The following is a 27,200-nucleotide window of genomic DNA, read 5'->3' on the forward strand; positions in this document are numbered from 1 at the left end:
GAACGGCTGCCTGTCCTGCAGCTGTCCGTTTTTCTTCACTTCTTTTTAATTATTTTTAGTATGTCAAAGCGTGTAGTCAGGGGGTCTAATCTTTTTATGTGTGGGGGGTGGTGGGGGGGGAAGGGGGAAACTGCTTTTCAAGTCCCTACCTGGTCGGAGGGGCTGCCTTCCTCCGAGCAGAGCCTTCGACCTGTCCTCGCGGCCTACCAGCGGGTCCTGGAGCGACGTTTCCCTGAGGAGACCTGGCCAGAACCTCGGCTTTGGCGGCGGCGCAGCGCTGGAGCGCTGTTGCGGAGCGGGCGATGCCTTTCCTGGGTCGCCGCGCTGGAACTCCAGTATGCTGGGACCGCCAATAAGAACATTGTGGAGCCGCGGTTCTGTGGAGCGGCCAGCTGCGGCGCTGAACTTTACATCCCGGAGCCTGGGATCTCTCACCGAGAACGCCAGTGTGTGGAGCTCCGTCCGGCGCGGTCTGTTGGCTTGGAAGCCGCGGTCTCCGGTGGGAAGGCGGCCGTTCCTGGCACCCCAAGCCGCTGGGGGTTCTCCCGACGCCGGAGCGTCATCACCCGGCGAGAACATCGGGCACCGTGGCGGCGACTGTGGAGGCCTCAATAGGCCCGACTCTGGGTGGACAAGAGGATGGGGACTGGACTTTGTGCCTTCCCCCACAGTGGGAACCACTGTGGGGGGATGTTTTTGTGTTTTGGTGTTGAACTTCTTGAATGCTATGTTGTATTTTTATTAGTGTGCTGCAAGGACATCTGAATTTCCCCTGAATAAGGGGATTAATAAAGTCTAATCTAATCTAATCTGAGATATGATGGACTGATATCACCACGTTTGGAAAACAATTCTTACAATAAATGGAAGGAATAATGGAGGTAATATTATGGTAATAATGTATACTTACAAACGACTGTTCATTACATTATAATCGATCATCTTTACCCACCACTTTGGCAACATAGCAAAGTGCTGCGGGAAATGAGGAAAAAAAAATTATTTAATGCAATTTCATGCTGGGCACTTTTTTCACAATTCTTTCTCAACTCGTCTATTTAAAAGCTCCTTCCTATTTCATGTGGTTGCCCTTCGACTTGGTTATTGGAATACGTCCTTTTCCATAACTTGGTCCAGCATTTTTATTATTCCACGCTAATCAATATAACGTGGTAATCCCTGCCCAATCCAGACGTAAACATTAACCATTAGCGATTTTCTCAGCCTTAAGGGAGGTGAGTTATGCATTTCCTCGTTCTCTCTCCCCTCTCCTCTCCTCTCCTCCCCCCCCCCCCCCCCGCCCTCCCAAGATCAAAAGCTACTTTACATCAGGAGTTTGATTCATTAGAAAGGTCCCGGCCCAAAACGTCACCTATCCATGTTCTCTAGAGATGTTGCCTGATCTGCTGAGTTAATCCAGCACTGTATCTTTCTTTGGTAAACCAGCCTCTGCAGTTCCTTGTAATTACATCAAGAGTTGTCTGGTGTAAAGTAGCATTTGAACTTGGGCTGGTGGGTGGGGGAGGAAGAATCCCAATTTATGTGAATTGAAAGTTACCACACAGAAGCTGATCACTGGGCTCATTATGCTCTCGAGTTGTCACAAGATCAAGGGAACAGAGTCCTTTTTGGACTCATTGATTTGATGTATCTGAATTTCATCCACCTGAAGATTTAGAAAGGCTTGTTTAGCAGCGTTAAGTCATTGGTAAAGCGTGTCTGTATCGAGCCAATCGATCAGCTTCCGTGTGGTAACTTTCAATTCACGTAAATTTGGATTCCAGAGAATGGTGGCAGCAAGCTAGGATAAAGTTGCAATGGATATTTGAAAAATCTGACATCCTTGAAGTTGCACATCTTGAGACCTTTGGGTATAAAATGGGTGAATATTTTATAATAAATGTTATTAAAATTTGGAAGTTTATGTATGCAGGATTACAAAGCATTCTGCAATGCCTAGCGGTGGCGATGAAAAACTGTTCTCCTGTATGATCTAACCTTTGGAATAAAAGTCAAATTCTTGGTTAAGAACCCCAAAGTGGAGATAGTTTTTCTATTAAGTACATGTTTAGGTAGCCCAGCCGGAGATGAGGCATTCTTAGATTTCTCCAAAGAGAGTAAGCTTCACCTCACTTAGCTGAAATTAAAAGTGTAGTTCACGTTTGTGGCACATTTCATTGTACTTGATTTTGGCTTGATTGTATTTACAGTATTATCTGATTTGATTGGAGACATGACAATAATAGCCTATATTACATCGCTTTGGTTATGCTTCATAGCACAAGATCACATACTCAAAGCCAAAAGTTATCAATTTTGCAAAATGACAAAAATTATGGACACACAACCTACCTTTTGTAGATGAGTTTTAATCATTTTTATTGCAGGTCTGGATGTTATGGAAGCCAATTTGCTCTCATTTCTTGTGCAATATAGATCAGCTTCTTGGTAGGTTAGCATAGTATTGTTCACAAACCAATACTCATTCCCATCAATAACAACTGTGGGCCCATGAATACTCTCCCCATCTGAACAAATGCAAACAGGAAAATGGTGAAGCAATTAGACAAATGAAAACCTCAATGTGAGTTTACCCCGCAAAGAAAAAAGAAATGACACCCTTTTACTTTATTTCAGTATCTGCGGTATTTTGGTTTTGCATTAGTCACTACATTCCAATGTCGAGGAGGTGGCGGTTGTGGAACGTGGTATTTTAAACAGTCCGTGTAAATGCTGGAAAATATTTGTACATTTCTTTTTGGCATCCTGTGGCAATGATGTCCACTTACCATTTGCCCAAGCACTGTTGAAGTCCAACTTACAACCCACCCATAAATCTGTGCATCATCTGCTGAGGGGGAAATCAACCAGATTCAGTCAAGACTCCTGGGTGGGCAGGTCAAACAGATGTGCAATGGGCAGTTGTCAAAGAGCAAAATATGAACAACAAGCACAGTCAATGTTATGAATATCAGACGTGTCCTTTATTTCCCTCTTTTGGACACCGTTCCAAATATTTGCACAATAGTGGGTTTCCACCAATCTGCTAGAACTACTCAATGGGTCAAGCAGCATCCGTAGGTGGCACAGTGGTGTAGCTGTAGAGCTGCTGCCTAAGAATACCAGAGATCCAGGTTCGATCCTGACTATGGACGCTGTCTGTACAGAGTTTCCTATGACATGTGGATTTTCTCCGGGTGCTCCGGTTTCCTCCCACATCCCAAAGACATACAGATTTGCAGGTTAATTGGCTTTGGCAGAATTGTAAATTGTCCTGAGTATGTAGGATAGTATTAGTCTACAAGGTGATTGCTGGTTGGCACAGACTTGGTTGGCTGAAAGGCCTGTATTCACCCTGTAGCTCTAAAGTCTGTGGAGGAAAATGGACAGTCAACATTACTGGACTGGACCAGATGAAGGGTTCTGACGCGAAACACTGACAGTCCATTTCCCTACATGGATGTTGCCCGACCTGCTGAATTTCTCCAGCATGCTGTACACTCAGTACAATTCAGACAAGAGTTACGCTTTGTACACCGACTTACCTGGAATATACCAGTCTGGGGTCCTCAATTCAACACCTGCCAAAGAGAAAGTACAATTCATAAATTGATGGAAATTTTTAATTTCAAGTTATGAAGCATGGATTCAATAAAAAGATATCAATATATGAAATTTCAAATGAAATTTCAGTAAAATTTCTACAAATCTCTCATTGTAACCTTGGTAAAATCCCTTGAGAATATACACGAGGCTTTATATGACAATTTTTGCTTTTTCTACTTCAATTACCCCAGATATAAAAATAATTGGAGACAAGCTATGGAAATTCACAGTACATTTGTTCTCTTTTTAACTATGTAACTGAGTTAGAAATTAAGTTTGTTATGATTCATTCCCCCCAACACTGATTAAACAATAAAACAAACAAATGAAATGAATCATAAAATTGCATACTTTCTTGTCAATTTAGAACAAAATGATTATCAGCCTAACCTTGTTGCCATTTTATTTAATTAGTTCATTGTATTCTAAAGACTAGGAATAATCTAGTCCACATTGGTATCACTGACAAAGGTAGAAGAGATGAAGACGTTTCAAGGTCATAATTTAGGAAGCTACGAAAGTCAAATAAAAAAAAAGGGTTCAAAGGATTGACACAAGTGATACAGGCAGTAAAAAATAACAGACCTACACTAGTTAAATGCCACATATTTCAATGCACAAGCTTACAAACTTCAGATAGCTGAGGCATGCACATTAATATAGAGCATGATCTATTCCTGAACAGGGCATGGCAACATTCCCAATCATACGAGATTCTGAGGGTGATACAAGGTGCAGGGAATTTGAAGTATATGCTAAATTGATTATCAAACAGGACCACACATTTGAACAATGAGGGAACAAATGTACTATTGGGAGTGCACAACAGATCTCCATTCAGTGAGAGGGAGGCAGAACAACCATGTGGAAAAACTTTTATATATTCAACAATTATATGGCAGCAATAGTAAAATATTTAGACTACACTGATATCAATTAGGATAGAATCATGTAAAAGATATAAAGGCTGTATAAAGAAAATACATTTTGGAAGAATTTTGTTTTAGCTACTGTGCAGAATACCAAAAGAGGGAGCAGTTCTGGACTAGTTTAGGAGAAGGAACCCACTCAGTTGGAGGGGAATTATGAGGCAAGAGGCATTTTAATGCATGGGATAGTAATGTAATGCAGTACTGGAAAAGGAGAGACTACAGCAATTAAATGATCTTGTTAGGGGAATACAACCATTTTGTAAAAAACTAAAGTATGATTTGGAGATTTTTTTTTGACTGGAAACATTATGTAGGAGGTATTCAGGCTTGAGAATGAGAAGTTAAAATAAACAAGTTCCCCCAAAACAAAAATGGTGAGATTAACAAACTTAAAGCTCTCTGGATGTTCATGTGCAGAATATACTATAGAAGAGAAGCTTATGTCAGATAAGGAACAGAGTGCTGGAGTAACTCAGCAGGTCAGACGGCATCCCTGGAGACATGGATAGGTGGTGTTTTGGGTTGAGACCCTTCTTCAGACCCAAATCGTTACCTATCCATGTTCTCAGAGATGCTACCTAACCCGCTGAGTTACTCCAACACTATCTTTTTTTGGTAAACCAGCCTCGGCAGTTCCTTGCACCCACTTGTGTCAGATATGCTAATTATATAAACTTTAGTTGGCATGGACAAACTGAGCCAAATGGCCTATTTCTGTGCTGTATAGTTCGTTGACTGTGTGGAGGGCTCAATATGCAGTAATTTAAGGATAGTAAAAAGACTAGGGCCAAAATGAAAAAATAAATTACAAATAAATAAATATGAAAACCAGCAAATAAAATTAAGGAGATTTTACTAATACACAAAAATAGGATAACTTAGGAAAACAAAACATCGATTAGACATCATAATGGAATCCTGGAGGCAGAAGAATTAAATGTGGTTCTTTATGAATACTTTGCGTGTCTTCACAGAGGTGGCAGTGTAAACACTGTAATTAAGGAGAATAGATTAGGTAGCAAAGGAGGGACTATTAAGGAGTTAGAGTCATAGAAGAGTCACCAAAGCTATACAACACATCAGCCCAACTTGTCCATGCTGACCAAGTTCCCCAACCAAGCCAGTGCCATGCCTGACCTTTAAAGAAGGTTACAGAACCGAGAAGCTTTGAAAAATTATGAACCTCAAAGCTCATAGCCCAATATACCCGATGATAATAGTAGGGAGGCAAGAAAGTTATGGCGGCACAGTGGCGCAGCGGTAGAGTTGCTGCCTCATAGCGCCAGAGTTCCGGGTTCAATCCCGACTACGGGTGCCATCTGTACAGAGTTTGTGTGTTCTCCCTGTGACCATGTGGATTTTCTCCGAGTGCGCTTATTTCCTCCCACATTCTAAAGACATTGGTAAAATTGTAAATTGTCCTTAGTGTGTAGACAGTGCTAATGTACGGGGTGATCGCTGGTCGGCGCGGACTCGGTGGGCCGAAGGGCCTGTTTCCACACTGTATCTCTATAAGGAGAGGTTATTATGACTCTACGTATGGTGTAGTCAAAATCTCTCAACCTCTCTCATTGTGGCCCTTTCATTATTCTAAAGGAAGTCAAGGTTATGGGGAGAAGAGGGGAAAATGGGGTTGAGAGGGAAAGATAGATCAGCCATGATCGAATGGCAAGGAAATGGTCCAATTCTACTCCCATGTTTATTGGTATGAAACATTATTTTTGCTGTAAGGCATACAGTTCTAATCATCTTTGAATGGAAGGATGCAACTTCAGCCATTGGAAAAGTTTTCATAACCATATAACCATATAACAATTACAGCACGGAAACAGGCCATCTCGACCCCTCTAGTCCGTGCCGAACACATAATCTCCCCTAGTCCCATATACCTGCGCTCAGACCATAACCCTCCATTCCTTTCCCATCCATATAACTATCCAATTTATTTTTAAATGATAAAAACGAACCTGCCTCCACCACCTTCACTGGAAGCTCATTCCACACAGCTACCACTCTCTGAGTAAAGAAGTTCCCCCTCATGTTACCCCTAAACTTCAGTCCCTTAATTCTCAAGTCATGTCCCCTTGTTTGAATCTTCCCTACTCTCAGTGGGAAAAGCTTTTCCACGTCAACTCTGTCTATCCCTCTCATCATTTTAAAAACCTCTATCAAGTCCCCCCTTAACCTTCTGCGCTCCAAAGAATAAAGCCCTAACTTGTTCAACCTTTCTCTGTAACTTAGTTGCTGAAACCCAGGCAACATTCTAGTAAATCTCCTCTGTACTCTCTCTATTTTGTTGACATCCTTCCTATAATTAGGCGACCAAAATTGTACACCATACTCCAGAATTGGCCTCACCAATGCCTTGTACAATTTTAACATTACATCCCAACTTCTATACTCAATGCTCTGATTTATAAAGGCCAGCACACCAAAAGCTTTCTTTACCACCCTATCTACATGAGATTCCACTTTCATGGAACTGTGCACAGTTATTCCCAGATCCCTCTGTTCACCTACATTCTTCAATTCCCTACCATTTACCATGTACGTCCTATTTTGATTTGTCCTGCCAAGATGTAGCACCTCACACTTATCAGCATTAAACTCCATCTGCCATCTTTCAGCCCACTCTTCCAACTGGCATAAATCTCTCTGTAGACTTTGAAACTCTACTTCATTACCCGCAACCCCACCTATCTTAGTATCATCTGCATACTTACTAATCCAATTTACCACACCATCGTCCAGATCATTGATGTACATGACAAACAACAGTGGACCCAACACAGATCCCTGTGGCACCCCACTCGTCACTGGCCTCCAACCTGACAAACAACCATCCACCATTACTCTCTGGCATCTCCCATTCAGCCACTGTTGAATCCATCTTGCTACTCCACCATTAATACCCAACCATTGAACCTTCTTAACCAACCTTCCATGAGGAACCTTGTCAAAGGCCTTACTGAAGTCCATATACACAACATCCACTGCTTTACCCTCATCAATTTCCCGAGTAACATCTTCAAAAAATTCAAGAAGATTAGTTAAACATGACCTTCCAGGCACAAATCCATGTTGACTGTTCCTAATCAGACCCTGTTTATCCAGATGCTTATATATATTATCTCTAAGTATTCTTTCCATTAATTTGCCCACCACTGACGTCAAACTAACAGGTCTATAATTGCTAGGTTTACTCTTAGACCCCTTTTTAAACAATGGAACAACATGCGCAGTACGCCAATCCTCCGGCACTATTCCCGTTTCTAATGACATTTGAAATATTTCTGCCATAGCCCCTGCTATTTCTACACTAACTTCCCTCAATGTCCGAGGGAATATCCTGTCCGGACCTGGAGACTTATCCACTTTTATATTTCTCAAAAGTGTCAGTACTTCCTCTTCTTTGATCCTCATAGTTTCCATAGCTTATTTTTCCATAACTTTTAGTTACTTGTCAAAATAGTGGTAATTTGAGCTATATGAATTTGAGTAGTATGAAATTACGAAAAATAGTGATCCATTTTCCATCCAACAATAAGAGAATATTAATCAATTAATTTATAATATACTTAAACAAGATTTGGGGAGATTTTTCTCCATCCAGCCCGCTGTGGAAATTCACATTGTAATTATGATAGAGATGGAAACCATTCTCGCAATTGAAAAGTACAGGAAAATGCATTTGAATTACACGAAATGCGGAATTCCATAATGGATTAAGAGATGGAAATGGATTTTAACCAGACGACTCTTTCAGTCAGCATGCAAATGTAGAAAAATCTCCTATAATATCAAAACTTTCTGTGATGATACAAGAGGTACCAAATATTTAGTGATTTAAAGCTGTAGAAAAAAATGGCAACAGATCTCATTGAAGTGTGGCAAGTGATTACATAGAACAGTACAGCACAAGAACAGGCCCTTCAGCCCACAATGTCTGTGCTAAACATGATTCCAAGATCACCATCTACCTGCACATAACCCATATTCCTCCATTCCCTGCATAACCAAAAATCTTTTAAATGCAACCAGAGATTACAGTTACAGTTAAGCTAGATAAACAATCATTTACCTTTCGGTATCTGGCAAATCCATTCAAGTCTAATGTCGCAGTGGAAAGGCATTAAGTGATAATCAAATTTCCTTCGGATGTCAAACATAAAATAATTCCATAAAGGTTTCTGTGTCTGTAGAAATACAAAAAGGTTAAGACAAGGCTCCATTTAATCTCGAAGATTTATATTATATTTGGCACTTCTAGTTGCCGGCAGCAATAGTTTGCCACTTTCTGCTGCTGAATGCACTCCATTCACATATCAGTGCTGGTACGAAACAAAAATTTTCACTGTACCTCGGTACCACAACAACAATAAACCCAAACATAACCGAATGGATCTCTCAAAGGAAAGGGTGCAGAAAAGATTTGTGAGGATGTTGCCAGGACTTGAGCGCCTGAGCTATAGGGAGAGATTGGGATGGCTAGGACTTTATTCCTAGGAGTGCAGGAGGCTGAAAGGAGATCTTAGAGGTATATAATATCACGAGGGGTATAGGCAGGTGAATGTACAGACACTTTTACCTAGAATAGGGGAAATCAGGAACCAGAGGACATAGATTTAAGGTGAGACAGGAAAAATCTGATCGGAACCCAAGGGGCAACATTTTCCACTCAAGAGTGTGGTGGGTATATGGAATGAGCTGCCAGAGGAGGCAAGTACAATAACAAAATTTAAAAGACACTTGGACAGATACATAGGCAGGAAAGGTGTAGAAGAATCAAGGTCTGCACGGACACGTTGGGCTGAATGGCCTGTTTCCCTGCTTTATGACTCTACGTATGGGTGCAGTCAAAATCTCTCTATGTGGCTCTCAGTTTTAAAAAAAAATCTGCACTCTTTATAACGATAACGCCACAAAGCTATAATACTACATTCTGCATTCTGATACTTTTTGCACTACCTATTGTACTGTTTATGATTTAATTGTTATCATGTATAGTATGAATTGACTGGATAGCGCACAAAGTTTTTCACTGTATCCTGTACATGTGACTATAACAAAAACAATACTCCTACCAAATAAGATATTGAAATTCTTATTTCATTGCATCTTATTCCAAGCATTTAATTGGGCTTTTCTAGCAGGCACCAACCCAGGTCAGGTGTCTGGCTGTAAACTAACTGAAACATAGGTGGCCCAAGTGATCACGCCAACCATTACTGTTTCTGTTTATTGTGTTTTATGTCCAAGATTCATTTCATTGACCCAACTGTTGGTCTCTGTCCAACATCACCTGAGAGAGCCTTGTATTAAATGAAAGAACCTTCTAAACCCCAGAGGGAGTTTCAAAAGAGATGACATATACACAAATTGTTGTAATTTGGAAAGATGTGTTTATAAAGATGAATAATTGTCAATACCCATTTGAAATGTATGTGGACAGCACATCAATTGCCATCGCAAGAACAAGCGGCACGGTGGTGCAGCGGTAGAGTTGCTGCCTTACAGCACCAGACACCCGGTTTCCATCCTGATTACAGGTGGTGTCTGAGTTTGTATGCTCTACCTGTGACCACTGGGGTTTTGTCCGGGGGCTATGGTTTCCTTCCTTACTCAAGACATACAGGCTTGTAGGTTAATTGGCTTTGATAAGTTGTACATTTGTCCCTAGTGTGTGTAGGTTAGTGTGTGGGGTGGTGATCGCTGGCCGACACAGACTCGTTGGGCCAATGTGCCTGCTTCCGTGCTGAATCTCTATAGAAAAGTAAAGTCGAAACAGCTTAGGTTAAACTAAAAGTAGTCTCCAATTACCATCAGCTGTAAAATTTTGCATTTAAAGTTTTGAAGTGATACGATTCACTGCAGAAGTCAGTATTTTCAGTTCTTCTAATGCTGTAAGTGAGATAAGTTGATAATACCCACTGACTTACACATCTAACGACGTGAAAAAGCCCAGGGCAAACTATTTGCTCCTGACCATTCTCGAAAAAGGTTGAAATACTGTCAAATTCACCAAGGACAGGCTGTCGAACTGGATCATTCTTATCATTGCAACTGATCAAATATTGTAGAGACTCAGCCTGGCCATTCAAATGCTTGGCTTTACTGCCCACTGAGGCCGCACTGACCAGCAATCACCTTGTACTTTAGCACAGCACTATCCTATATAACGAAAGCCAATTAAACCACAAACCTGTAAGTCATTGGAGTGTAGGAGGAAACGAGAGCACCCAGAGAAAACCCTCGCGGTCACAGAGATCATACAAACTCTATACAGACAGCACCCACTCGTCACGATCGAACCGGTGTCTCTGGTGCTGTAAGGGAGGAACTCTACTGCTGCGCCATTGTGCTCTCCACACTCAATTCAGAAGTGTAATGAAACATTCACTGCTCACTGGATGTCTTCACCAGTGTAAAACTCGACAAACCTCAGCTTCAAAAAGGCAGCCAGCTTCATCAAAGATTCACACCAGCCTGGCCACACTTGCATTTCACACCTGCCATCAGTAAGAAGGTACAGCAGCCTGAAAACTTCGGTACCCGGACATGGCGTCGAAGGACGAGAAGCCGAAGCGAAGAAGTGGAAGCCAAATAACCGAACGGAAACGAAGTCGAAACACCAAATAATCAAAAGGTACGAAGTCAAAACGGCAACTAACCGAAAGGGTGGGACGCCTAAATGCAAACTAACCGAAAGGCTGCGTCGCCTACAAGCCAACTAACCGCCGAATGGCCGCTCAGCCGAAAAATGGGGGCTCCTTTGTCCGCTTACAACTTGGTGCTCGGGTTCAGAGTGCCCAGTCACCTATGGCTTGTGTGGGAAAATGACCCCCACCCTCCTGTCTCCACCGGCCAGTGATGTGATGGACGCGGGGGTCTGGACCAATCGCTGACAAGTCCCCCCCCGGCGAAGTCATGTCCATTATTTGACTTTTCGTCTGAGCGGCCATTCGGTTAGTTTTTAGGCGTCCTGCCCTTTCGGTTAGGTGGTGTTTCGGCTTTGTTTCCGTTCGGTTATTTGGCTTCCACTTCTTTGCTTCGGCTTCTCGTCCTTCAACGCCACGTCCGCACACGGAAAACCACGTCCTGCAAGTTTCAAGCACAGCTTCTTCCCAACAACCTGCAGGCTCTTGAACACTACAAATACCTACTAAACTCCAAACTATGCACTTGGTTGCATTCGGGACTTTGGTCTTTTGTTTTACACTAAAGTATAAACAAATAAATAAATAATATAAATATTTGACTTTTTTTTTGGTTTATTATATCTGAGTAGACATGTTATGCTGCTGCAAGTAAGAAGTTAATTGTTTCCTGTTCAGCACATGTCAATTAAACACTCTTGACTCCCATTAAGGGATTGGGCAGTGTGCTTGATCAGTTTCTTTGCCAGTGACTTCTTAAGTATTCCCACAACCATTAGTGCTTTCCTTGATACAGACTGTGCTGGAGGAACTTAACGTGCTTGCTGAGCGAACATCTCCCAGTCTAATGTACTTAACAACGAGAAGAACAGATAACAAAATTTCAGGAGCACAATTAGGGGAAAAGGAATTTAAATAAAGATTTCACTCCCATCCCATCAGAGTAAATCAGGCTGGGTAACAAATGTGGCTTCAACACAGTCACAGCACCTTGACTAAAATTATTTCTAATGGTTCAATGGTTCGTTTATTGTCATCAAAAACAAAAGAACTCATCATCGACCCAAGACGCCAGCCATCCCCCAAAACTCCTGTGCTCATTAAAGGTGAATCCATCTCCATCACTGACACATTCAAACTCCTTGGAACCCACATCAGCAACAACCTCAAATGGAGGACAAACGCAGACCACATCTATGGAAAAGCCCAGCAAAGACTTTTCCATCTCCGACAGCTCAGGAACTTCAAAAACAGTTTCATTCCCACTGCAATTAACATTTTAAACTCTGTACGGTGAGGAATAAGAATAAGCATGGCCCTTATGTATTATGTAATGTGTCTGTCTGTATGTATATCTATGTTATATGTTTAATGTTTGATGAAATGTTGGAACCTGTACCGAGCTGTACTGATAACAAATTCCACCAGCCTGGCTGTGTGGTCATTAAAATACAATACAATACAATGCGTGCCAAAGGTACGGTGAAATACTTTTTGCTTTTGGCTCAGTGAAATTATTGCCATATTTCCCAGATTAAGTACCTCATACATTGGAACTGCCCACTGAGTCCATATGCAATAGTCACCAGATTTTAGCGCCATCTTACACAGTCAAAGCTACAGCTGACTACAAAGACCCATTGCCAGCTAGGAAATAAGACCTCAAGCAAATGCCTCAAGCAAAAATCAGCTGGAAGACCTCAGCAGATCCATTAGGATTTGTGGAGTCATGGAGTTGTCAATGTTTTGGGTCATGACCTGGACCAGGAAGTACAGGAAGTTGAGGCGAGGTGGGGGGGGTGGGGAATTTGGAGGTGGACGAGGGAAAAAAAGGGGAGTGTTAGAGACAAATGCTGATGGGTGGGCAAAAGATGAAGAAATAAAAAAAATTAAAAAATGGGCAGATGGAGCCAGGTGGGGGAAGGGCGAGGTAAGGTAAAGACAGCGATTGGAAGGTGGTGCAAAATCAGGTGCAGGAAGGGTTAGGAAGGATAGGTCAGAAGTGAATCAGAAGGTCAGAAGTGAATCAGAAGGTCAGAGTAACTCAGCAGCTCAGGCAGCATCTCAGGTGACGATGGATAAGCAATTTTTCGGTTGGGACCCTCCCTCAGAAGGGAGACAACCTAGATGGTCCAGTAGAAATGGGAAAGGAATAAATGTGGCATTGGTTATCTGAACTTGACACATTCATCATTCATACTATTGGGTTGTAGGCTACCCAGGTGGAATACAAGGTGCTGTTTTTCACTTTGCCAGCAAGACTGAAGTCTTACCTGAAATGCACTACAATCTCGCACAGCAAAACCATCTTCTTTAAATTCAACTGGTAAGACCACCAAGGAAACCTACAAAAACATTAGAACACAACAGGATAAAAGGCGACCATCGATCACTCATTCACACTAGTTCTATGTTATCCCACTTTCTCATCTACTACCTACACTCGAGGGCCAATTTGCAGAAAGTCAATTAACCTACAAACCCGCACATCTTGGGATGTGGGAGGAATGCCCGAGGAAACGCATGCAGTCGCAGGGAGAACGTGCAAACTCCTCACAGATAGCACACGAGGTCAAGATCGAACCCAGGTCTCCGGTGCTGTAATGCAGCGACTATACCAGCTGTGGAGGTCAGTGAAAGGAATCTTCGATCTGCACTCTGTAACGCTAGTTTCCCCACTGGCTTGGAAATAAAACCTCAAATGTGGCGGAAACAAAAGAAAATTCACAAAGCAACACATTGATTCAATTTAATGTGCAGTTACACAGGAGAGAAATTGATTTTAATTGGTATATTGTGCAAGGTATGCATGTGGGACATTTTTTATTTCAAATTTCTTGGGCACCAAATGATAATTAATGAAAGAAACTGAACAAGACTATGGAGGCAAAGTTTAAAGGAGAGGAAGTTTTTGTTGACACAGAGGATGGTGAGTACCTGTAACGCATCGCCAGGGAAGGTGATGGAGGCAGGTGCGACAGTGGAATTTCAGAGGCTTTTGGAGAAGTACATGGATATGCAGGGAATGGAGGGATATGGAATACATGCAGGCAGATAAGAGTTGGTCTTAGCTTCATGTTCAGCATGGACATTGTGGGCCAAAGGGCTGTGATTTCTATGTTCTAAGCAGGTGTGTCAGCCGGATGGACTCCTTTGAAACCACACTGGTTAACAAATGAATATGGAGAAGCAAAAGTATTTTTTTTTTTTAACCAATCTCTACCTCCTAATTCAAATGTAGGCATTTGGGTCCTGAATGTTCTTATTAGCTTAAGTGGAAATTCGGGTCAGTGCTGAATGAAATGTTTCATCTTTAATTGGCCCTCTCATCAGAACATCCGATATTCAAGATCCACTTCAGCAAGTGAAGCTCATGAATCTAGACTTATACTCCAGGGCAGTTCTGAGGGAACACTTAGCGGAGGTAACAATGCTTCCACAAGATGTTAAACCAATGGTTGCTCTCCCTGATGGACAGAAAAGATCTCTCGACTTCATTGTGAAGATCAGCAAACGCCTTGTGTCAATGTTTATCATGGGTGTAAATTGTCCACACATGCTTTAGAGACACAACCAGCGAACTTCTATAAGATAGTGTTTAAAAAATAACCCATTAAAAATAAACACCAGAAAAGATGACATTTACCGGCCGGCCATCACTCCATTCCCAAGAGCCTTTGGAATCTGGATTTCTCTTGTTTAATCCAACCCAAAACCACCGTTCATCACTGCAGAAGGAAAGGAAGGATACGATACATTTGAAAAACATAGGAAGATGATATGTCATTTTGTCCCTCAAAGTTGTTCACATTCTATTTGGACTCCAGTTAACACTAACAGGTGGCATTATCCAAAGTGACACTGGTTATCAAGAATTAGTGGCATTTTGACCAGCTGGGCAAGTGGGCAGAGGAATACTAATGGAGTGTAAGTCAGCCAAGAACGAGAAGTTACATTTTTTGTTACATCAAACTAGGGCAGGATCTTCACAGTGAACAGCAATGGCCTGGGAACTGCTGAAGAGCAGAAAGATTAAGAAGAACAAGTACATAGTTCGCCGCGTGGATAGAGTGGTGAAGGTTTTTGGAATGCTGACATTTGGACAGGCAGGTCGATAGGAAAGGATTAGAGGAATACGAGCCAACTGCAGGCAAATGGGACCAGTTTAGATGGGGCACTTTGGTCGGCTTGGACAGGTTGGGCCGAAGGCCCTATTTCTGTGCTGCGTGACTATACTTCAACTAAAATTAAAATAATCTTGAAAATATACAACAGAAAAGGCAGATTAACTGCTGTCTGTTCCAAACCTGTTGATCACCAATGGCTATTGTGTTTCCTACATTGCAACTGTACATTGCTTCAAAAATACTTAATTCACTATAACTGAGATATTCCAAACAGGACATGCAAGACATGATATAAATGACTACTTTTAAAAAATATTCTATTGATGAAATGTTAGTGTTGAGTAAAACTCTCTCTTCCCAGTCACATCAACCTATAAAGACAAGTATACTTCTGACAGAAGTGGTGTCTGGAGATGGGACTCAACCTGAAACGTCACCTATCCATGTTCTCCAGGGATGCTATCTAACCTGCAGTTACTCCAGCACTTTGTCATTTTTTTGTGGATCAGCATCTGCAGTTCCTTGTTCCTACACTTTTGACAGACAGCTTTAAAAGGACCTTTAAGCAACAATAGGTTTGAGTTGTTCAACTCTTCTTTCCCACTTCCAATCACACTGCTTTGTTCCTCTTCCTCAAAACTAATCACCACTTTCAATTCACAATAATTTCACACCAGTTTTGCATGACAGGGTTTTGATTCATTGAATAATTTGAACGTTACACAAGCAATGCAGCTAGTTGCCATTCGGTTTTTAAAAAAATGCAATTAATTTATAATTCGGTTTATTTCAATTTAAAAGTAGTTTATCAATATGGATAAATTGGGCCTAAGGGCTAGCTTCCATGCTGCACAGCTCTATGAGTATGTGATTAGATATGGATTATCCAAATCGGAACACTGAAAAACATTTGCAAAGTTTAAATTATGTATTTGAACAAAATTGCTTGGACCTCTAAGATTATCCAGCCAAATGCAGCGAGATGGGACTAGTGTAGATGGGGTTTGTTGGTCAGCGTGGGCAAGTTTTGTCAAAGGGCCTGTAGGACTCTAATAAAAGAAATAAGTAAGTAAAACTCCACACATTTATGTTGCTCCACTTACCTGATTGTTTTTCGCAGCAAGCTGTGAAGATATACCATTTCATCGTGGTGACTGAAACTTGGTAGATGGGCTCCCAAAGCCTCACAGAATCGCTCAGCTTCTTCCCAGGTTCTCTTTCTTACCACTCTCTCGTGATGAAATATCTACAAATTCAATTTGAATTGATTGTTATTCCTTTGTCTGGCAAAATTCAAAATAAAAAGTTATCATGAATTGTGTGGCGACCCAGGGCACAAAAGGACAAGAATACTCAGTGAGTTAAGGACATTCATTCTGTAAGACAGACACATAATGTTAGAGTAACACAGTGGGTCAGGCAGCTTCTCTGGAGAACATGGATTCTACCAGACATTGCTGAACACAGCTCAGATGCTGGTACCATTTGGGGCAGATACATGGTTCAGAGAGCAGGGCTATACGAAGTGCAGCAGGCAACAATGATGAGTAAGATGTGAATACAATATGGAAGCATTCATGAAAATGCAGGTACTTTGGTTTAGTTTACAGATACAGCATGGAGACAGGCTCTTGGGTCCATTGAGTCCACGCCGAACATTGATCACCCACCCGTTCAAACACGTTCTATGTTATCCCACTTTTGCATCTAGTCAATTTTAGAGGCTAATTAGCCGATAAATTTACACTAGAGTCAATTTTACAGAGACTAAATAGCCGATAAACGCGCATATCTTTGGGATGTGGGAGAAATCAGAGCACCTGGACGAAACCTGAATAGTCACAGGGAGAACGTTCAAAGTCCACACAACACCCGAGGTCAGGATCGAACTGGAGTCTCGGACGCTGTGCGGCAGCACAGTGCGATCCCACAGATTCAATGTGATCGTTGCTTATTTGCCCCAGGCCACACATCCTCATCAGCGGGTTCCCCATAGCCATGAGACCCCTGATCTTTCAAAAATGCATCTGGTACTTGTCTATACAGAAATGTTGCAGTGCTTTCAACAGCATGGCTGACAATGCAAAGATGGGAAAGGAGGTTAGACCACTTCAAAGGATGTTGTGCAGAACGGAGGAGGAGCCATCTTGGAGGAACGGCTGCTAACCAGCAGCCGTCCGTTAAACTCGCTTTAAAAAAAAAAAAGTTTTTAGCTAGTCCTGTCTCGTCCGTTTGGAGAAATGGACTTTTTAATGTGGGGGGTAGGGGGTAATTTTATTTCTAGGTCCCTACCTGGTCGGTGAGGCAGCTTTTTCTCCGGGCTGCCCGTCGACCCGTCCTCGTGGCCTACCAGCGGGTTTGGAGCGCCGTTTTCTGGCGGGGACCGCCCAGCACCTCGGCCTGGAGCGCTATCGCGGAGCGGGCGATGCCTTGCCTGGGTCGCCGCGCTGGATTAACGCGCTGGAGCTCTGGTGAGCTGAGACCGCCGTGTTCAACACCTCCGGGCTGCGGAGCGGGCAGCGCCGTTTTCAACATCGGGAGCCTGGGAGCTCCAAACCGGCGCGGCCTTGTCGGCTTCGGAAGCCGTGGTCTCCAGCTAGATAGCGGCCGTTCCAGGTGGCCCATCCGCTGAGAGGACTCTCCCGATGCCGGGGCAAGACCACCCGGTGAGAACGGCCATGAACATCGGGCCTCCGTAGAGGCAATTGCGGTGGCCTCAATAGGCCTGACTATGGGGTGAACTTGGGATAGGGACTGGACATTGTGCCTTCCCCCACAGTGGTGTCCATTGTGGGGGGATGATTTTTTGTCTGTAAGGTAATCCTGTTAGTCTTTGTCCAAGATGGCTGCCGTGAAGGGAGAGTGGACGCTGCCGAGCTTTAGCTGCCGCTGCTCTCTCTTCACATTGTGTTTTTGATTTTTGTTTTTGGACTGAATTCTGTTTTTAATTTGTGTTTCTGTGATGTCTTTATTATTTATTTTATTCTGATTATATGTTTATATTTCCTGTTAACCTATGTAAGGTGTCCTTGAGATGTCTGAAAGGCGCCCAATAAATAAAATTTATTATTATTATTATTATTATTAACGCAGAGCATCACTCAGTGTCCCTGGGTTAAGAAGGGATCAAAACTAAAACAAGAAGATGGAGGAACTCAGCAGATCAGGCAGCATCTGTGGAGGGGGGAATGGACTGAGGACGTTTCTGGGTCGGGACACTTCTACAGAGGGGGAAGAGGGGAAGGAAAGTTGGAAGAATGACTTGGAAGTCAGGCAAAGCCTAGCAAGATGGGCGGATACAGCTGAGGGAAGGTTTGATTGGTACATGGGTGGAGTAAGTGACAAAGGCTAGAGGTGAAATATTTCCAGTTACACATCCTCCCAGCAAGAGAAATTAGGAATGGCAACGTTATTAAAAGTTTCCTTTCTTATTCCACTTTGTACGTTAAGGAAATATGCAATAATCAATGGCAACTGGTTCAGATAACTCCTTTTTTGAGGCCATCAGCCACTTACTTCAAAAGTTTCATTAATGGAAAAAGGTAAAATGCAGATCTCGTGAAAATGCATTTTGGTTTATGTTCCTAAGTTTTAGGAGTAGAATTAGGCCATTTGACCCATCAGGTCTACTTCGCCATTCAATCATATCCTTTCTGCTCAACTCCATTCTTATGCTGTCTCTCCACAACCCTTGACAACCCGTTTCAGAGATGGTTAATTGTATTTTCCACACTGAATCTTGTTACCAATTCCTCTCTGGCATTTCACCTGTTAGCATGTTTAACTATTTCACCTTTCAATGTTGTTGGTATAAGATTTTGTTCATTTATTCCCATATACACATGAACAAATTTCAGTTATTCACCTTGTAACAGTGATGGATTTCGGCATTCGTCAGCCAACCAGTGGGGCAAGGACCTGTTGGAAGCGTTTCTTCAGTTCCCGTGTTATTGGCAATACTCTTCTTACAAATGGACATTGCAGTTATCTTCTTACAGTTCCCAACTGCCCAACGACCAAGAGATTGTCCTGTTGTCATAATGACACATCCACCTGGAGCATCTGAAACAAGGAGTTCCTGTAAATAACATCTGTGCAACATTCATAATTTGTTCATTTTAAATATGATCACAAAGTATGAGATCACACTCAGATTATTGGAATAAAAAAGAACTGCAGATTCTGGTTTACACCAAAGATAGATACAAAGTGCTGGAGTTACTCAGTGGCTCAGGAAGCATCTCTGGAGAAAATGGATAGGTGATGTTTCGGGTCTGAAGAAGGGCCCTGACCTGAAATGCCACCAATCTGAGCTCTGCATAGATGCTGCCTGACCTGCTGAGTTACTCCAACATTTTCGGAAGTGGCGGCGCTGTTGAACGGCTGCGGCTCGCCTGCAGTCCGTCTGTTTTTACTTTGGTTATTAGGTTGTGTTATGTGTGGGGGAGGGGGGGGGGGGAGGGGCTGAAACAGGGCTTTCTGTCTCTCCCTTCGGGGGAATGCGACTTTTTCTTGTCGTATCCCCCTTCTCTGCCTCCGTCTGCGCTGAGGCCTAATGGCAGAGCTGGCGGCCTCCAACCTGCGACCGACCCCGAGGCTCCAGAGGTAGAGCCAGCCAGGACTCACCAACGCGAGGCTGGCCGTCTTCGAGCTGTGGCGGCGTTCGGGCGCTCCAGTGGCAGCAGCACGACTCGGCGCTCCGGTGAGGGTGGCCCATCGCGGGGCTGAGACGCTCTGGTGGCAGCGGCACGACTCGAGGCTGGGACGGCGCTCCCGTGAGGGCGGCCCGGCTCGGGGCTGAGACGGCGCTCCCGTGATGGTGGCCCGGCTCGGGGCTGGGACGGCGCTCCCGTGAGGGCGGCCCGGCTTGGGGCTAGGACGGTGCTCTGGTAGCTGAGGTGGCGTTCTGGCGGCGGCGACCTGAATCCGGGGCTCGGCCGCGTGCCAGTAGGCGACATCACCCGGAGCTCGCAGGTCACAGGCTGGTGCCTGTTTTCCGGAGCTCCCGCGGCAACAGCTGCATCCGCAGGACTGGAGGGCGGCAGCTTCGACCACCCCGGGCCGCGGAGCTTGAACCGGCCCGTTCGCGGAGCTCGGTAAGCCGTGGGACTGACTTACCATCGCCCGGTGGGGTATCGCCTCAGCGCAGAGGGAGAAGAGGAGGGAAGAGACAGTAACCCTAAGATTTTTGCCTCCATCACAGTGAGGAGGTGCCTGGTGAACTTACTGTGGTGGATGTTAATTTGTGTTTATTGTGTGTTTTGTTGTTTATTATTACATGTATGGCTGCAGGCAACGACATTTCGTTCAGACCAAAAGGTCTGAATGACAAATAAAGGATCTAAGTCTAAGTCTAAATTTTGTGCTTATCTCACATCCTTGGACTTTGAATTGAATACTCGTTATTGGAAAATATGTAAACTCTTATAAATATTTTTTGAAAATCTTTAGTTTTTATTACGACACTTACAGAAAGTGTGTTTGTACATTTATTACTATCCCTCTGCTAGTTCACGATCTATAAGGATCTGAGAGTCTATCAAGCCTGTTGATACATCGTGGAGCAGGCTGGACCAGGGCAAGAAGCCGCCACAATGGCCAGTCATTACATCAACACAACATTAACCTATAAATGTATACACGTCTGAAGAAAGGCCCCGACCCAAAATGTCACCTATCCATGCTCTCCAGTGATGTTGCCTGACCCGCTGAGTTACTCCAGCACTGTGTGTCTTTAATTAACTATAGCATAAGCTATGGATTGTCTTTGGTTGCATCCAAAGGGCTTTTTTAGCACTAGAATTAGGGTTTACATTTATTGAATTTTGCTTGATACATTATCTCTGTGTACTGTGTTTACAGAACTGTTATGCAAGTAAGAATTTCATTGTGCTGTCAGTGCATATGACAATTAAACACTCTTGACTATTTAAATTTGGATCCCTGTCAGCATTGCCGGGAGGGAGAAGATGTTGTGCTCATTAAGTTTCAAAGACCAATGCCTCCCCCCTAGACTGCTTCATGTTTTATCAGCTCCAGCCAGAAATCAGATATAATTCTTTATCACGTGACATGGCCAAATCATGCTCCAGCAACATGTTTATTTAGTTAGGAGAAGACTGCAACTTGCCACAGAAATACCTTCTTGTATCGATGTCAGAGTCATACAACATGAAAGCAGGCTCTTCAGCTCAACTTGCCCATGTCGTCCAAGATACCCCATCTATATTAGTTCCACCTGCCAAAGTTTGGCCCATATCTTTACTTGGTTTGTAACCAGAGGCATTCCAGGATTTCTTTTTACACAAGGGGTTCTCACAGACCTGGGATTAGAGCTGGGAAGCTAGACACTCTGGAAACGCACTCTTCTAAAACAATCCATGACTGCGGAATGTGGGGAAATGGCCAAAATGTGCTTGTTCTTGGATCTCCCAGATGGTGTGTGTATCTTTGCTTCCATTTGCTTTTTTATCATTAAGCAATACTATAAATCTTAAGTTTTGATACACTTTCAGGATATCATGCAGATAGTTATGGTTAAAAATGAAACTTTGTCTGGTTCTATAATTTTAAGTACCATCGTTACTCCAATCAACATATTCACCCCAAATTTGCATCATCACAGGGGACTATAAAATTACCAGGATCAACATCAGTGACAATGGAGTAAATTTTTCAACATTTATTACAGTTTAGTTTATTGAGTGACTGGGATGAGACTCGTCTTTAATTATACTGGTGGCCTTGACGAAGCAGCGCGAAGTGCAGACACAGTCAATGGGAGATTGGTTTGTGTGATGGTCTGGGCTGCGTCCACAATTTGTTGTTGTTTTTATATTGACAATTTCTCCATGATCATTTGCTAATGTTTGTCATGTCTCTCACTGGTCAACCATTTCCATGGCTGTAGCGGTACTGTTGGTGGATTCTTTCCAACTGCTTGACATGTGCTACATTCTTTCACTGTTTGTTCTATGTTCTTATCTAGACCAGGCCACCATAGATAGCTTCTGGCTAGACTTTTTGTTAGACACATTCCCAAATGCTGATCATGAAGATCTCCTAGCAATTTTACTCCATATCTTTCAGGGATTACAACTCTCACTCCCCACATGACACACCCTTTGTCTTCTGAGAGTTCATTCCTATGTACAAAGAATGGTTTCAGTTCTGCCTCTGAATCTGGCAATTTGTTTGGCCATCCATTTGTAACATACTCCTGCACTCTTGACAAAGGTCTGTCAGTGCGAGTAGCCTTCCGAATGTCCCCTGAAGTGATAGGTAACTCATCTACATGAGAGAAATAAAACACGTCCTCTCTGTTTGGGGTAACCTCTGATTCCAAAAGTAATCTAGATATGGCGTCAGCATTGCTGCGCTCTGCTGCCTTACGATACTGAATATCATATTGATATGTAGACAATATCAATGCCCATCTTTGCATTCTGGCTGCTGCCAGAGTTGGTATGTGTGCGTTTGGATTTAGGATCACTGTCAACGGCTGGTGATCTGTCTTGATTATAAACGTTCTACCATACAAGTATTTGTGAAACCTCCCAACGCCAAAAATCAATGCAAGAGCCTCTCGCTCTATTTGCGCATAATTTATCTCACTGGCATTGTGTGTTCTAGTCGCAAATGCCATTAGCCTCTCCTCTCCATTTTCTAGCACATGAGAGATCACAGAACCAACACTGTATGGTGAAGCATCACACACTAACTTCATTGGCTTATTGACATCGTAATGAACAAGCATTCTGCCAACTGATCTTCACATGTCTCGAAAGCTTGGTCACATTCATGTGTCCACTTCCATGGTACATCTTTTCTCAAGAGCTCATTCAAGGGATGTAAACAGTGGACAGATTTGGCATGAACTTCCCATAATAATGCATTAATCCTAAAAAGGATCGGAGCTCAGAGATGTTTATGGGAGTGGGCGCGTTCTTAATCGCATCAACTTTACCCATGGTGGGGTGTAGACCATCCTTGTCTATCTTATGGCCCAAGTACTCTACCGAGTTCTGGAAGAACTCACATTTCTGTGCCTTCACTCTTACACCATGTGTTTCAAGGCATTTGAGTACCACTTCCAACCTTTCATCATGTGTCTGCCTGTCAGGGGCTGAGATGAGGATGTCATCCAAGTAATACACCACACCTTCAATTCCCTCTAGAATTTGTGTCATCAACCCTTGAAAAATCCCTGGGGCTGATGATATACCAAATGGGAGCACATTGAACTGAAACAATCCCAAATGCATGTTGATAGTCAACTGGGATTTAGATTCGTCATCTACACCCAACTGCAAGTAGGCATTTGTCAAGTCCATTTTTGTGAAGACTTGATCGCCTGTGAGGGTGCTAAACAAATCCTCTGCCGTTGGTAGGGTATCTGCTATGCTACCTTCAAGTACCTGGTTTACGGTTATCTTATAATGCACACAAGGTCTAACACTACCATCAGGTTTAGGTACAACTACAATGGGTGTTGCCCATTCACTACCTTACTGATAATGTTCTCAGCTTCAAGTCTTTTCAGTTCTTTCTCGACCTTAAGTGCATACGGCACGGCCCGTGGTTTGAAATGCACTGGTGTCGCTTCCTGCTTCACTTGTACTTTCGCCTTGTACCCCTTGATTGGCTCTCCCTGGTCGCTGAACACCTTCGGATGTTGCTCGATTATATCCCCCGGACGCTTGAACTCTTCGCGAACGAGAAATATCTCATTCCAGTTTAGCTTCAAGATCTGCAACCAATTCCTGCCTAGCAAAGCAGGCTTATCTCCCTTTACAACTACGAGAGGCAACTCCGCCTGTTGCTCCTTATACCTTACTGATACCTGTACACTTCCTAACACTGGAATCTTCTCTCCAGAGAAACCACGCAGCTTGATTTGCTTCGCTTCCAAGGGAATTTGACAGCTTCGCCCGATACACAAATTCTGGAATCACGCTCACAGATGCTCCTGTGTCGACTTCCATGCTAACATGAGCTCCATTCAATTGGACTTGCATGGACACATTCTTTGTCTTCTGGTTCGCTAGCTCATTGCTGCAGATGGTGTACATGTCGAGAGGCTCTTCCTCTGCCTGCAGTTGATCCACCTTTGCTCTGCTTAGCCTTGCGACAAGCCTTCGCTAGATGTCCCATCTTGTGACACGAGTAACACTCCACCTTGAAGAACGGACAAGACTAAACAGCGATAGCATGACTTTGCAGTAGTCTTGCTACCCTTCCATGGATAATGATTCTCTGAAGTCTTTGTCGACTTATCCGTCTTTGGTTTGCTGGACTGCAGCTTGTTCAACTATTCCGCTGGTTGTCCAGAGGTTGTCCTGACTTCTCTAGAACCCCACTCTGCCATATCCATTGACAAAGCAGTTTTACAAGCTGTTTTAAATGTCAGGTCGTACACAGTCATCAGCTTACTATGGATCCGCTCACTTCTCAGTCCACACACGAAACGGTCTCTTAATGCCCGATCTTGGAAATTTCCAAATTTACAATGAATTGCTAACCTCTTGAGTACCACAATTAAATGACTAATGTCCTCCTCTGGAAGTTGGCATCTCGTTCCAAATCGATAGCTTTCAGCTATTTCTAAGGGCTTAGGGACATAATGTTCTGTTAACTTCTTAAGAATATCCTTCAAAGGTGTGTCTGGTTTGGCTGGAGCTAACAAATTCTTTACCGTTTCATAAACATTGGGACCCATTTCAGTGACAAAAATTGCTCTTTTCCTCGCTTGAGTTGCTTCATTCAAACGTCTTGATTCCGCATCAGAAGCTTCTACTTCAGTAATGTTATTTGCAGCAAAAAACATCTCTGAACGTTCGATGTACGCACTGAACGTTTCCCGGCTTTGCTGTAGCTCACCCAATCGTCCGAGGTACCCGCTGGGCACTGCCATTTTGGATTTCTAACAGTCTCACAGAATTCCAACTTTGTGACCGGATTTTCTGCTTACTGTGACACCAAAAGTTATACAATCTTCTCTGTGCCTCTGTAGAATTCCTTATCTACACGAACAATTAAAGCTGGGGAATCCGCGATCCCATTTTGTGATATCTTATGCTCAGCCACAGAATACGAGTTGATTCGCTGGTGATCGGAAATCGACTGCGGTGTACTGTGGTTTATTCAATAATTTACAATCCTCCGACCAAAGGTGGCGCTATTACAAGGTCTCCACCCGAAACTTCACCCATTCCTCTCCAGAGATGCTGCCTGTCCCACTGAGTTACTCCAGCTTTTTGTGTCTATGTTTGGTTTAAACGAGCATCTGCAGTTCCTTCCTTACTCAAGCTGGAGTACAATTGATAGAGCAACGGGGAAGATACAGAGTGCAGAATAGAGTTTTTAGGTCTGTAGTGAAACAGTTCCACAGGCAAAGTCCAATGTCCACAATAGGGTAGAGGTGAATTAGACAGTTCCCCAGCTTACAGAAGGACCATTCTGAAGCCTGATAACAGTGGGGAAGAAGTTGTTCCCGAGTCTGGTGCTGCCTGCTTTCAAGCTTCTGTACCTTTTCTTGGATGGGAGTAGGAAGAAGGTGGAATGACTGGGGTGGGACGTCTGATTATGTTGGTTGTTTTTCTGAGGCAACATGATGTGTAGATGGAGTCAATGTTGGGAAGAGATCATTAGCAGTACTTTTTTTCCCCCATTGTGATCACATGCTTTAACTGCTTTGCAAGTGGTTTCACCACTGAGTGTGTTTGTTCTGTCCTGGACCAAGCTCAAAGTGCATGTGTCCTGCTTGCTCATTGAGTCTCCGTGCTGTCAACCTCTTCTGCTGATTAGATTCACTTGCTTCTAATCTTTCAGTCATAGATGTCAAGTTTTCCCCCCATTTTTCCTCTTTCTCATGAATCAACTAAATCAAACCTTTATGATAATTGTTTCTGAGGCTATCCATGCATTTACTTAACAAGTGGCACAGCAGGTAGAGCTGCTGCTTTACAGGGCCCGAGACGTGGGTTCAATATTGACCTTGAGTGCTGTCTACATGGAGTTTGCATGTTCTTCATGGGTTTCCTGCCATATCTCAAAGACGTGCAGGGTTACAAATTAATTGGCCTCTATAAAATTGCCCCAAGTGTGCAGGGAATGTACGCAAAAGTGGCTTAACATGGAAATAGCGTGTAAGGGCTATTGATAGTCATTGTGGCCAAGGGGTTTGCTTCCATGCTACATCTATCAAGCAATCATAGGAAATGATCTGAGATAGTTTATTCCAACCTTGCACAAAATATACTGAGCCAAGTGTAGCTTTCCATGCTCAAGTTAAGACAGATCAACTCTGAAAGGGAATGAAGAACAGATCCATATGGCTCAGTTTTAAACCTGGCACAATATAAACATGTTGAACCTCTTTTTGTTTTGAAAACAAATACAAGAGTGATAAATGTTTAAAAACAGAAATACACTGTTACATACTTGGTTGAAATGTATTCCAGTTTGTATAGGTTACAGGTTCTCTCTCCTTATTTTGTGCAGACCATGTGTATTCTCCTGTACCATTTTTATCTTGCAAACTTGTCCAGATGTAGTGGCCAAATTTTGAGGTGTGTTTTGCAATTAGACTATTAATGAATTCTTGCTCGAACCTGCATATTTAGGAAAAATATATATTTACTTCATGAGACAAGTCACAAAACATAAGAGTGGTGACTATTCTGCTACATGCATGTAATTTATACATGGTTAAATCAAATTAACTTAATATTTTTACCATCTGGTGTTGTGATGTTTTTGTTCAGTTTGAATAAATTCTCATTCCAGATTGAAGGTCACGTAAAGCAAGGGTAAATTAAACTTTATGTGAAAGACTTAATCGGTATGACCACAACAAGATCCGTATCCTGGAAGAAATC

At 43.0% G+C, this 27,200-nt stretch overlaps 1 protein-coding gene across 2 annotated transcripts in view; it reads right to left on the reverse strand.

Annotated features, from left to right (window-relative positions):
• The window catches only part of ly75 (lymphocyte antigen 75), a 128,752-nt gene that overhangs the window by 44,450 nt on the left and 57,102 nt on the right, over positions 1-27,200 (reverse strand). For both annotated transcript variants that reach the window (XM_033024132.1, XM_033024133.1), the window contains exons 11-19: positions 26,764-26,933; positions 19,187-19,383; positions 16,425-16,567; positions 14,841-14,922; positions 13,468-13,539; positions 8,620-8,734; positions 3,546-3,581; positions 2,353-2,528; positions 911-975 (exon numbers count right to left, since the gene is read on the reverse strand). In XM_033024132.1, the coding sequence (XP_032880023.1) occupies positions 911-975; positions 2,353-2,528; positions 3,546-3,581; positions 8,620-8,734; positions 13,468-13,539; positions 14,841-14,922; positions 16,425-16,567; positions 19,187-19,383; positions 26,764-26,933 (1,056 nt within the window). The remainder of the gene's footprint in view (positions 1-910; positions 976-2,352; positions 2,529-3,545; positions 3,582-8,619; positions 8,735-13,467; positions 13,540-14,840; positions 14,923-16,424; positions 16,568-19,186; positions 19,384-26,763; positions 26,934-27,200) is intronic.

Source organism: Amblyraja radiata, chromosome 7, assembly GCF_010909765.2.
Source record: "Amblyraja radiata isolate CabotCenter1 chromosome 7, sAmbRad1.1.pri, whole genome shotgun sequence".
NCBI lineage: Eukaryota > Metazoa > Chordata > Chondrichthyes > Rajiformes > Rajidae > Amblyraja > Amblyraja radiata.